This window comes from Aricia agestis, chromosome 5 (assembly GCF_905147365.1).
Source record: "Aricia agestis chromosome 5, ilAriAges1.1, whole genome shotgun sequence".
Classification (NCBI taxonomy): domain Eukaryota; kingdom Metazoa; phylum Arthropoda; class Insecta; order Lepidoptera; family Lycaenidae; genus Aricia; species Aricia agestis.
In genome coordinates this window covers 19052737-19065390 of record NC_056410.1, presented here as the reverse complement: position 1 = coordinate 19065390, position 12654 = coordinate 19052737, and the positions used below count along the sequence as shown (strand labels likewise).

The window sequence follows — 12654 nt, the reverse complement described above, 5'->3', positions numbered from 1 at the left end:
TCGATGAAATTAATTTATAGGCGGATGACGGGTCTACGTAATTAATTTGTCGTATTGTGTCAATTCAATATTAGTCGGTTTGTCGGCTGGGTTTGACATATTAACGCGGCCAAATTACGTATGTCCGCCATCTGCCTATGAATCAACTTCTCTGATAGTACTTTCCATTAGGATCGCATGATTGACGCCATTCGTACCCACATATCTGCTATAGACAAGACGATGGATCGTTTTCGAAGTGATGTGAAGTGAAGTGCTGGTGAGATGAACTGACACAGTATGGTCAAGTGGATGGCGCTGTTCGGTCTAGTGTGGCTGCTCCGGGTCCGCGGCTCGCTGTGTGGCTGCGCGGCGTGCCGCCGGGCGCAGGGCCAGTGCCGGCGCAGCCCGGACCCTGAGCGGGCCGCCTTCGACGTCATAGCCCTACAGCACTACACCCGTGACGTCACCGTCCAGACAGACTTCGATGACGACGAGGATCTGGACAAGATCGAGCTGCAGATCACAGAGGATTGTGAGTATTCCTTTTAACCCATCCATCCCCAAGCGGCACCCGGCTGTCGCATATCAATTGAAAATCTATTGTGTCTGCGATTCCCACGATCGAGGTATACCACGCTTTTATTAGCTAGCATTTTTTTTATTTTTTTTTATTATAAAATTGGGGCCGTCTATAGACTGTTCGTCCATATCCTTTTTTTGTTATTTTATTATTTAGATTTTTCGCACCAAGGATAATTGAAATAATATTATGAATTTTAATTAATTGTGGTCCATCACGCCATGGACACTTTTTTTTTTTTTTATGTTATATGTATATTTAATAGAATAGAGTATAATATGTTATACATATAATAAATAAATATATACATTTATTGTTTTATACATTGCATAATAATAATATTAATGTTTTGAACGGTGAGGTCCCAGTCGGTGTGGCGGCCAGTAGATCCGACATTTTCTATTAGCTAGCTTAGGCTGTATGATAGTGTATAATATAGTATCTAAGTGCATAATATATCTAACGGAATCTTTGAGCACGATTTTTACCTATTTACAGTAGTCTAATTAATTCGAAACTTTGCATACGTAATAAGAGCCAATGACAATGCATTAATACATTACATTTTTTGAAAAAAAAAAAAAATAGTTTATTTAAACTATTATCATATTTAGAGTACTGATACAGTGCTAATTATTTGCGATTGGTCGAAACTGGTACGAGCTGTTTCTTACAAAAGTTAGTTTCTTTTATAATATGTATAGTAATATCCTATATCTTTGAACGAGCAATTCTTGTATATAATTGGAATCTTGGAATCGGCTCCAACGATTTTCATGAAATTTAGTATATAGGCTGTTTCGGGGGCGATAAATCGATCTAGCTAGAAATCATTTTTAGAAAATGTCAATTTATTAGTGTTATATCGAATACCGAGCAAAGCTCGGTCAATTAGCTAGTTTATAGTAATATGAGAAATTAACAAAATGCCAGTTAATTGGCGATGAATCGAAACGATTGCTCGCAAATTAATGGTTGACATTTCGCTCTCTGGGGCGAAATGATAATGATTATAGGGAAATGGCATTTCTTTTATAGGTCCCGTAACCAGTTAAGGGTTTTAAACAGCATTCTATTAAAATTTTATTCAAGCAGCAAGCAGTTATATTTTATCTATTCAATAGTTTCACAAGTATTAGGCACTTTATTCAAAACATATCTAGTTCGTTGTAACCCTCAAATGCTCTGAATATGCAATGAAATTCAAATAGTGCGGAATAATAGAATCAATATGGCACCAAAATATACAATTAAAGGTTTTTGACGACCTGGCAACGGTCCAATATAGTCGATTCTTTTGAATAACAATATCAGTAACATCGCGAGTAAAATAAACATCCTCCGAAAAATCGAGGAAATATTCAGCGATGAATATCATTTTCGTTTTTTCTTTGACGCCGTAAAAGATATCAGAATTCACAATCTTCGGAGTGCCACTTTTTGCTTTCGACTCCTCGATATTTCAAACACGTTACCTTTGTTCTAATGGGGGTGCTGTGTTTAAGGTTTATATTGAAAATAAAGTCAGTCGAGATAAAGTTGGGTAGGAAATGCCTTTTTATCGTCCCTAACTGGGAAGGGACCGTCTTGGGTTGCCTGTAGTTGGCAGTTTGGGGAACATAAATCATATCAAATATCGTATAAATAAATAAGATCTCTACCACTTAGTAATAATTACGTGCATACAAAATAATATACATAACGTATTATTTTATAATAATTCATGATAATGAATAATCTATTCATCTTCTTTTTGTCATGGATGTACAGAGATGGTTATACTATCCGTGTCAACTCATCATATTTTGATGCTACCCATTTGTCATGAAGGTACCATCGAAGAAATGGATTCATAGGCAGATGGCGGAACTACATCATTTGGTCGGGCTATGTCAATTCAAATTCTGGTGGTTGGGTTTGTCAGAAACTGACCCAATTACGTGTAGTGTAAGAGCCTACAACGGCCAGACCTTGAGCTAGGCTTGAGCTTGATATTGAACTTTATTCTTTCTCAAAGGTCAGGTAGACCTTCAGAACTGAATATCTCCTAAAGTAACCGCGACCGAAACTCCATAGTTGCTGGTAGTTCTCACCTCTGTAAAGGTCACAAACAGGTAAACTTTCAACTTTCCTAAACTGAAGAATAATATAATAATAGCTCCCACACCGGTTTCATTGAAACCAGGTCAGCTACGCATAAATAATTTTATAGTGCGCAAGTGTGTGCGCAATACACAAGAGCACTCTCTATTCCTTTACTCTCATAACCAAGTGGGACGGAAGACCGACACGACCGGCGAGAGATCAGGCGTAGGACCGACTTTTTACATGCCCATCCGACTCATAGATCATCTTACTTGTCAGACAATCAGGGGATCAGTCTGCATTGTCCTAACCAAACTTGGAAATAACAATATGTATCCAACGCGGGAATCGAACCCACGACCTCCGAGTCAAGAGCCGCGTTCTATACCACTAGACCACGGAGGCGTAAACTGAGGAAGGTGTGGCCGTCGCAGGCTCTTGGTCCGATGGGTCCGCCTATGAATTAACTTCTCTGATAGTACTTTAAATCCAGCAAACTTACATAATACAGAATACAGATTCATGAGTATGAATAGGTATAAATAATTATAAAATATCTTATTAGTCTAGTGAATATTGAGTACTAATATAATTATTATTGTTGGTGAAAACTGAAATCAATTATTTAATTGTTGTTTTATGTTTAATGAAGCATGTTTACACTTGATTGTAAATTATTGCAAATAATTAATGATTTATGAGTTATGTCATATTATGTAAGACTTGTCACTTAGAAGTTCGGATGGTTGTGAGGTCACAGAATGGGTCAAGCGGAAGACCAGCGTTGGTTGCCTGCTGGGTGTACCAACACTGCCGAGTTTGGTCCAATTTGCGGCTATGCTAATTCACTATTTTGTAATATTCCTATTTTATTATTTTTATTTTTTATTTTTATTTAATATTATTATGTATCTTATAATTATTTTAGCTACAAATAAACGTTTATTCTATTCTATTCTATTCTATAAGAGTTGTAGGTACGCGCTTTAGACCAGCCTTGACACTGAATAAGTTCCTTGTACAGTCACGAATAAAGTTTTTGCTTCTAACACACTGCAATGAATTAAAGATAAGCTTACATTAATATTCATAATGTGTTACTTAATGTCAGTACAATGATCACGAAATAATAATTATAAATTAAATATGTAGGTTTTTTGATGTGGCACTTAGATTGTCGCATACCAATGTACAATAGTATTAATTATATTACACGGTAGAGTAAGTTAACTTCATGCAAAAATAAGTACTGCAGTAGATACCATCTCGCTAATATATTAGTTTTCAGTGAAAATTACAGATAGGTCCTCCCAAAAATATTGGGAAAAACTGCGAGCTCTTGATTGAAACTAAAACTGTATCACTTGGTTATTGATAAATCTATATACGAGTATAAAAAAACTCAAAGGTCTGACTGACTGACATGGTGATCTATCAACGCACAGCCCAAACCACTGGACGGATCGGGCTGAATTTTGCATGCAGGTAAATGTTATGACGAAGGCATCCGCTAAGAAAGGATTTTGATAAATTCCAACCCCAATGGGTTAAAATAGGGGATGAAAGTTTGTATATAATAATACTTCTTAACGCAAGCGACGCCGCGGGCACGTTTTTCGGAAGTTCGCACGAAGTTTCGGAGTTTGCCTACCGATTGGTATTAATTATGGTATTTTAATCAGTATACCTACCTAAAATTATGGTCAGCTTTTTTTGTGATACATTTTAGAACAAGTTAGAATAATATCCATAAATCGTATTTTGTTTAGACCATTACTTTGTGGTACTTCATTCACTCTACCGCTAGTTTTTCCAAATCCAAACAAAAACAGATTCTAAATTTACTCAACACGTTCTCGTTACAAAAATCTCAAGATTTCTCTTAACTGTAACGACTGTTAACACATACAGTATTTTGAGAGTTATTTTTTTTCCGGGTTCATATGAAATTGATCTTTATGTTCTTAGCATTAAGTAAAATATCTGAACGGCCTGTCAGCGCAATATTACTATACAAACGTCAACTTACCCTGGAGCACCGCTGTCATCCGCTGTCCACTTCAGCCCTCGGGAAATCTTTATCCCACTGTATTACACTTAACTTGTCTACTCAAATATACACACGTCTAATAGGACTGTTGACATAGACTTGACTCGAAAGTTTAATTTTTTCAACATTAAAATTAACCAGGGAATAGGAAAATGGTTCAGGAGAACCGAAAATGGAATAGCGACGTGTAAGAAAAAATCAGAAGTTTTTGTTGCGAGTTGCTTTCCTGATTAGGCCTGCCCTTTAATAAAGTTAGCCTTGCACCTACATATTTATTTAGCAAACACGAAATAAGTGTTGTTCAACGCCAGTTTCCTGTGCGGTGATGATCCGGTGATGAAAGCCTATTGACTACCACACGACGTCTTCTAAATTTGACATATTATTTTCTTAAAATTATTCGATATTTCGAAACATCTCAATCCAACATTTCCTATCCAAATCGCACCTACCTGAAAGAGCCATAAACCAACCCAATTTATAGACTCAGACTAGATAATCCCGGCAATTTTCGAACACTCTAAACTATAACTTGATAAACCGGTTCAAACGGATAAAATAGAGGCAATCGCACGATTTCCTATCTTTGCTATTAAAAGATAAAGGATGGTTTACGACCGGGTCTGAATCCTTCCGGAGATTAGATTCAGGAAATGCATAAAAATTAAGGGCACTTGTTACTGTAGGGTTTGTAATTTAAGTTTTACGATTCGCCCGAGTCCGCCCTCGTAAACAACGTCAATTTAATTAATCGACACACAACTGTTAAATATAATTTGTTAACGTATTTTGTTGTGTTTGTGTATGAGATAGTTCAGTGCTCCGCAAACTATTTGTGTTCAGGGTACAGCTAGAGAAATGAAAATTTTTGGAGGAACCTAACAAAATAATCAGAATAATATACACGTGATGCTCTGTTCCCAATTCTTATTCTTTTCGTCAATCGTCCTGACATGTTGCCTTTTTTTAATTCTTATAAATTAGGAGTATAATATAGGTAAAATAAAATGTCATTTTATGTGGCATACCAACTACAGTTACTGGCCACGGTACACCAGTGTGCCGTGGCATAACTTTTGTTGAACACTGACAAAGTTGAATGGTTGAATGAATATAGCAGGGACATAACCCATATTTTGCGTTAGGGTTATGATAACCTTGAGATGAAGCAGATGTACATAGTCTATAGAATGTATCTAGACGACATAATATAATTTAAAGAAAAGTAAAATTGTATACAAAATAAATACATTTCAACTTAAAAATATCTAAAATAAAAATTTATTTCTATGTTAAATATTATATTATTGTCATGACTATTTTTCTATTCATCAATCAATTTGTATTTATCAATTAATAATATAATTTTCATCCAAGCTTAACTTTAATTAACGCTATCCGTGCAAGACGGCAGAGAACATTTTTCAGATACTTACGTATTTTTTTTTGTAAATAAAATAATTAATACATATTTTTTTATTTAATACACATCATCACAGAAATAAGCCTCATTTGAACTAACACTACTCTGTTTATTTAAAGTATATACTTTGATTTATTGAAAGTGAATTCTCTTTACCTCTATCACTATTCACTAGTACTAGAGCATTCATCGAATGAAAGAGCTGCATTTAATCAGGATTTTGTAATTATTTTAATCATCTTTAAATATTCATGCACTTCTCAGCTGTCTTTAGCTGTCTCTCGATTCTAATGTAATTCGAGAAGCGTCTTTGTTTCCAGTTTTATTTCAATGTTCTTAGCGTAAATAGGATTATGCTACGTTCACAGTAGGTAGGTCACGTTGGAAAATGGAGGTGAATTTTTGATGTAAAATGTAACGAAAAGGTGAAAGTAAAAGCGATGATGATTAAGGTGTTCAATATTTCTTTTGTTATATTTGCAAGTTGCTTAAATAAAAGAGTATTATAAATATCACTATACAATATAAACATTCAAATATTTGAAGGTGCTTCGAAAATACAGCTCTATAAAATTCTAAATTCCAAACAAAACAACACGAAAACCTTTGTCGATAAAAATGATTTCCAGACAAAAAATTTGTGTACGCGGCAAAAAAAAGTAAATAAAAAAAAAGAACAAACAAGGGTCGTTTCCTGACGTTGTCCGTTGTTCCAGCGAACGCGACCAACTACGAGGGCGGGCGGGAGATGAAGTCGAGTCCGGAAGCGAGGGCGGGAAGCCACCAGGTCCGTAACACCTTTTGTCTGACACTTTATTTATAGTTGTTTTGGATGTTGTTCTGTTTCAAGTATGTGTGTTATAATGAAACAATTGAAGAAGTGAGTGGATGCATCCGATAGTTAACATTTTATTATATAAGGACAGCTTACCTATTTCATCATTTGGCTAATAATATATCTGACTATACATAAAATCCACATTTTTTTTTATTTTAAATCATTTAACCGGTCCTAACGCCTCCAGTTATGCAAAGAAAAAAACACATTTTATAAACTATTACTTACCTGCTTCATCCACTAACGTCTTCAATTGTAAAAAGCTTAGATATTGCTGATATATGTCTAATAGTAATCAAATAGCTTACATTATATCAAGTTAAAATTTTATACCGATATGGTAACGAAAATAGCAACAACGAATAAAATTGTCGGCTGTTGCTATTTTGATATAATATTATTGTAATTGCTCTACCATATATTTGGTAACGAATAGAATCCAGTAACTTAACGTATTTTTACAATTAGAAGTACAAATTGCAACAGGAATCCTAAAAAAAGCAACAAAGGATAATGCGCGTAAAGCTCATAGACGACTTTACTAATTTGTAAAAAAAAGAAAGAGGGATCCTAACATACGCGGCGAGGTAGGACGCAAAAGAGATCAAAATCAAAATTGTTTTATTTCTGAATAAATTTAAAATAAATGTTTTCAGAATGTCCTACATGATGGCTACCACCGGTTCGGGAACTAACCCGGCGAGAAGAACCGGCGTAAGAAACTCGCAAATGTCGCTTCATTTTCTAAGACCGGGAAATTGGCGATTGACCTTTTTATTTCGCTGTCAATATTGTTACCCTCTCGACTATTTCAATGCGAGTGAGCGAGCACGCAATATATTCTAGTCCGAGAGCAGGTCAATAGCCAATACACTAGAATATTAACGAAGGCAATCCACAGTTCTCGCCCGAAGGTGACGATGTATGGGAGACATTAGACGTGACGTTGGAGAGAGGCGCGAGTGGACTCGGCCTGAGTATAGCGGGCAGCGAAACTGGGGGTGACATCAGTATAACCCGAATAGCTTCGGAAGGTGCGGCCAAGCAGGACGGTCGCTTGCAACTAGGGGATATTCTACTTCAGGTGAGATACCTTGCGTTTTACAGCTTATTATTAAATATACGTTATTGGTATCCTAAAAATACCACTCTACATGGTGTCATAATACAAAACTTTTAGTGCTGCTACTTACAATGTAATATTTGTAGAGACACAAACAAACCCTAAAATATTATTAGTATAGAAGAGTAACTGATAAAAAATGGTTTCGCAAAATTTATACTAAGACGAGAAGTTATTGTCGTACCCAGGTCGGTCATACTTTTGCTGTCGACTTTTATGACGATTGAGTCGTTCAATGATAGTTATCGTTCTATATTGTGGTATTTCTATGGTTGGTATATAACTATTTTATTTTAACAATTGCATGGTTATTAACTTCATCATATTTGCTGAACTAAACTACTTTGTTCATTACAATATTTTGTGGTTTAGTTCAGTATGTTGAAGTTAATTGCTACGCAATGTTATGAAAAGAACGAATATAAATTATACCTGGTACCTACCTCGTTACTCAGTATTTAGTTACAAAGTTTTAATAGAGTTGCAGAGTATTAAACAACACTTTGTAAGAGCTTATTAATAGCTGCAGAAGCGAATCTAATTCTACCTGAAAATGAAACAAGGAACGGTCTTATTTCGAGAGATTTAATAACTTTAATTTAATGAAGATTATGACGCAAGACATTTACTTTCTTGATTATTAAAACTAGCGAGCCGCCCCGGCGTCGCACGGGTATTGAATATATAGCCACTGAAAAAGTGATTAAAATCGATAGTTCAATTAAATAATTATACACTTTCCTTGCACTTATTCCACTTTATTTTAATATATTTATTACAAAATTGTTAAATACACGACCGGTTTCGAAAAAATCATCATCAGGTGTATAATTATTTAATTGAAGATGAATTTCCACCAAGAAGTGACAGTACATTCAATATCATAAAATCGATAGCCTATGATCCTTCACGTGGTCTGCTTCTTATCCGTGCCAAATAACATAAAAATTGCTCCAGTAGTTCGCGAGATATGCCCTTTCAAATAATTTCTCTCGTTTTTTCTACATTCTCCTATTAGTCTTAGCGTGATAAAATATAGCCTATAGCCTTCCTCACTAAAATGGGCTATCTAACACTGAAAAAATTTTTCAAATCGAACCAGTAGTTCCTGAGATTAGCGCGTTCAAGTTAGCCCTTTCAAATAAATTTCCATTTTTTTTTTTTATATATTTTTTATCATAAAACAAAGTCGCTTTTTTCCCTCATGTCCCTTTGTTCCCTTTAATCTTAAAACTACGCAACGGATTTTGATGATTATTTCAGTGTTAGACAGCCCATTTATCGAGGAAGGCTATATTATATCACGCTAAGACTAATAGGAGCAAAGAAAATATAGAGGAAAATGTGGAAAAAACGGGGAAATTTATTCCATAATTCGTATAAATCAAAAATATACAGACGAACATACAACTTCCTCCTTTTTGGAAGTCACTTATGGGAGCCCCCTTAAATATTTAATTTATTTTGTTTTTAGTATTTATTGCTATAGCGGCAACAGATACACATAATCTGTGAAAATGTCAGAAGTCTAGATATAGAGTTTCTTGAGTTATAGCCTGGAGGCACACAGACAGACAGACGGACAAACGGACAGACATCTAAGTCTTAGTAATAGGATCCCGTTTTTACCCTTTGGGTACGGAAACCTAAAAATAGGATTTTGGTGCGATCTCAAGGCGGCAAATGTATGGTCAAAATCGTTTGCTACGCTTCCTTTTATACCCTGACACTTAAAATTAAATACCATAACAAAAAATTAAAACCGACTTCCAAGGTAAAAACTATGATAATATGAATAAAAAGTATTATTTATTTATTTATTTATTTTTAAATAACTCTTACTCTTTAATATTGCCTTATTCAGAATTCGTCTAAATCTCAACTATTTCTGTACATATACTACATTCTTCATTACTTTGAAGTCGGTACCAGTCCCAAAAGTTTCAGATATTCTGACATTGACTGAACTCACGATTAAATTAGCTGGTACCGACTTCAAAATAATGAAGACTGTAGTATGTTTATCATAGGATTGTATAGACAACAATACAATATTTTTAAAATCGGCCCACAAACAGCGAAACAATCACCAAAAACATCAGCTTCGATGCAAAATATCACGAAAAGTACCACTAATTGTGTCATAATTTGATGACCCATGGTATAATTATAATCGTGATGATGATGATTAATCAAATTGATTATGCTTTCAGTGGTTTAAACGACGCAAAAATCCCCCAACATATTGTATCTATAGGGATTCAAAAGTTCTGTTGGGTACCTTCGGATTCAGGGTACCTGGTGTGAAGTCTTACTTTTTGGTAGCATGTGCCTCGAGTACTTCAGAAAAAATTTAAATCACTGTATGTTTCGATAAAAATTTCAAGGAGTCCCCTCAATTCCTCAAGGATCGCATCATCAGATCACCACTTTTGTGAACATGGTACCAAATTCGAGATAAACCCTATACAACACAAAAATAATTTTGAAAATCGGACCACAAACGGCTGATCGTTGAACATACAAAAAAAAGATACATACAGCCGAACGTATTACCTCCTCCTTTTTGGAAGTCGGTCAAAAAATCGTAAAGTGTAACAAGTTTTATGGCGCTTCTCATTTAAAGGCACCAACAGCTATAGTACTGCACTCATTTATGCCAGCATTCGAGATGAGAGACATATATTTTGTTATTTATTAATTTGACACACAATTATACAGCTGTATAAAAACTTTATTCACAAAAACTATAGTTCCTTATATTAGTCGAACTAAACTCTACTTCTTATTAGTCCTACTAGCTGTGCCCCGCGGTGCTACCCGCGGTTTAAGTGATATATCATAAAAGACTATGAAAAGTACCAATAATGGGTTCAAAACGGGACGACACATGGTTCTAAAACGGTTTATGGTAGTGATGATAATTATTAAGATGAAGGTAATAGTTGCATAGTAGCATATGCTTTCCGCTCTTAAAACAACGTCGAAACTCCCAAACTTATATCTATTACGAATCAGGAGTTCTCTCAGCACCTTCCAAACCATGGTATACCTTGGTGCAAAATCTTACTTGTTGGTAGTATATGCTTAGAAGAAACTGAAGGTATTACATAGTTCCATATAAATTTTGTGGGATTCTCTCGATTACTTACTTATATCTCTTCATCAGGTCACCACTTTTATGAATATGGTACCAAATTGGGATGATAACCTATACACCAAAAGAAAAATTTTGAAAATCGGTTGACAAACGGCGGAGTAATCGTTGAATATTAAAAAACGAACATAACACCTCCTCTATTTCGAAAGTCGGTTAAAATTATAGCCTAACCCCCTTACTAATAAACGTTGTATAAGCTTTGAATTGTTATACAGTGTTTTGTTCCTGTCACACAAGTGACATTTTTAATTGGATTGAAGAAGACAAAACACTGTATAACTATTCAAAGCTTATACAGCGTTTATTAGTAAGGGGGTATGTGTTATTCTGATGTATAAGCTATAATATTATTGTAAAGTTTCATTAAAATCCGTTCAGTAGTTTTTGCGTCAAAGAGCTATACAAACATCCATACATCCACACATCCATACATCCAAGCAAATTTTCGCCTTTATAATGTTAATAATAAATAATAATAAAAGTAGGAAGTAGGATATAAATTATAATAATACACTTTATGAAGCTGATTATAATAATACATAATGATAGTATCCTCTTCATAGTTAGCTACATTTTCTAAAAGTTTAGATACAGAGTACATTTATTTTTTTTATTAAATAAGGGGGCAAACGAGCAAACGGGTCACCTGATGGTAAGCAACTACCGTCGCCCATGGACACTCGCAACATCAGAAGAGCTGCAGGTGCGTTGCCGGCCTTTTAAGAGGGAATACGCTCTTTTCTTGAAGGTTTGCAGGTCGTATCGGTCTGGAAATATTGCTGGTGACAGTTCATTCCAGAGTTTTACAGTGCGCGGCAGAAAGTTACGCGAAAAACGCACTGTGGAAGACTGCCACTCATCAAGGTGATGAGGATGGTATGTTTTTCGCGTGGGACGATAGCGAAAAGTTGCAGGTGGTATGATTCCGAACAATTCCTCAGAGCACTCCCCGTGATACAACCGATAGAGGATGCAGAGTGAAGCTACATCTCGGCGTAATTCCAGGGGGTCCAAGCTGTTTGAAATACTATGGCAGTCAACAATTCAAACAGCCCATCGTTGGGTACGATCCAGAGGGAGCAGTTGGTATTTTGGCGCCCCTGCCCAGAGATGAGAACAATATTCCATACGAGTATAAGGCCGAACCTGCGCCTTGTAGAGTTGTAGGCGTTGGTCCGGACTGAAGTACTGTCTCGCTCTGTTAAGTACACCAAGCTTCTTCGAGGCTAATTTGGCCTTACCCTCAAGATGATATTGGAACTGGACTTCGCTCGATATGTTGACGCCAAGTATCTCAATGCTAGGGGAGATGGTTAAAGATGTGCCCTCGAAACGAGGATAAACGACCATTGGTGACTTTTTAGTGGTGAACGCGCAGACTTGTGTCTTGGTGGGGTTGAATTGGACTAAGTT

At 35.6% G+C, this 12654-nt stretch overlaps 1 protein-coding gene across 1 annotated transcript in view; it reads left to right on the top strand.

Annotated features, from left to right (window-relative positions):
• Window positions 1–12654, top strand: part of LOC121727314 (disks large homolog 2-like) — a 53753-nt gene that overhangs the window by 18706 nt on the left and 22393 nt on the right. Inside the window, exons 2-4 of the mRNA XM_042115075.1 lie at window positions 172–514; window positions 6837–6907; window positions 7860–8042. Of these exons, the coding sequence (XP_041971009.1) occupies window positions 280–514; window positions 6837–6907; window positions 7860–8042 (489 nt within the window). The 5' untranslated portion in view covers window positions 172–279. The remainder of the gene's footprint in view (window positions 1–171; window positions 515–6836; window positions 6908–7859; window positions 8043–12654) is intronic.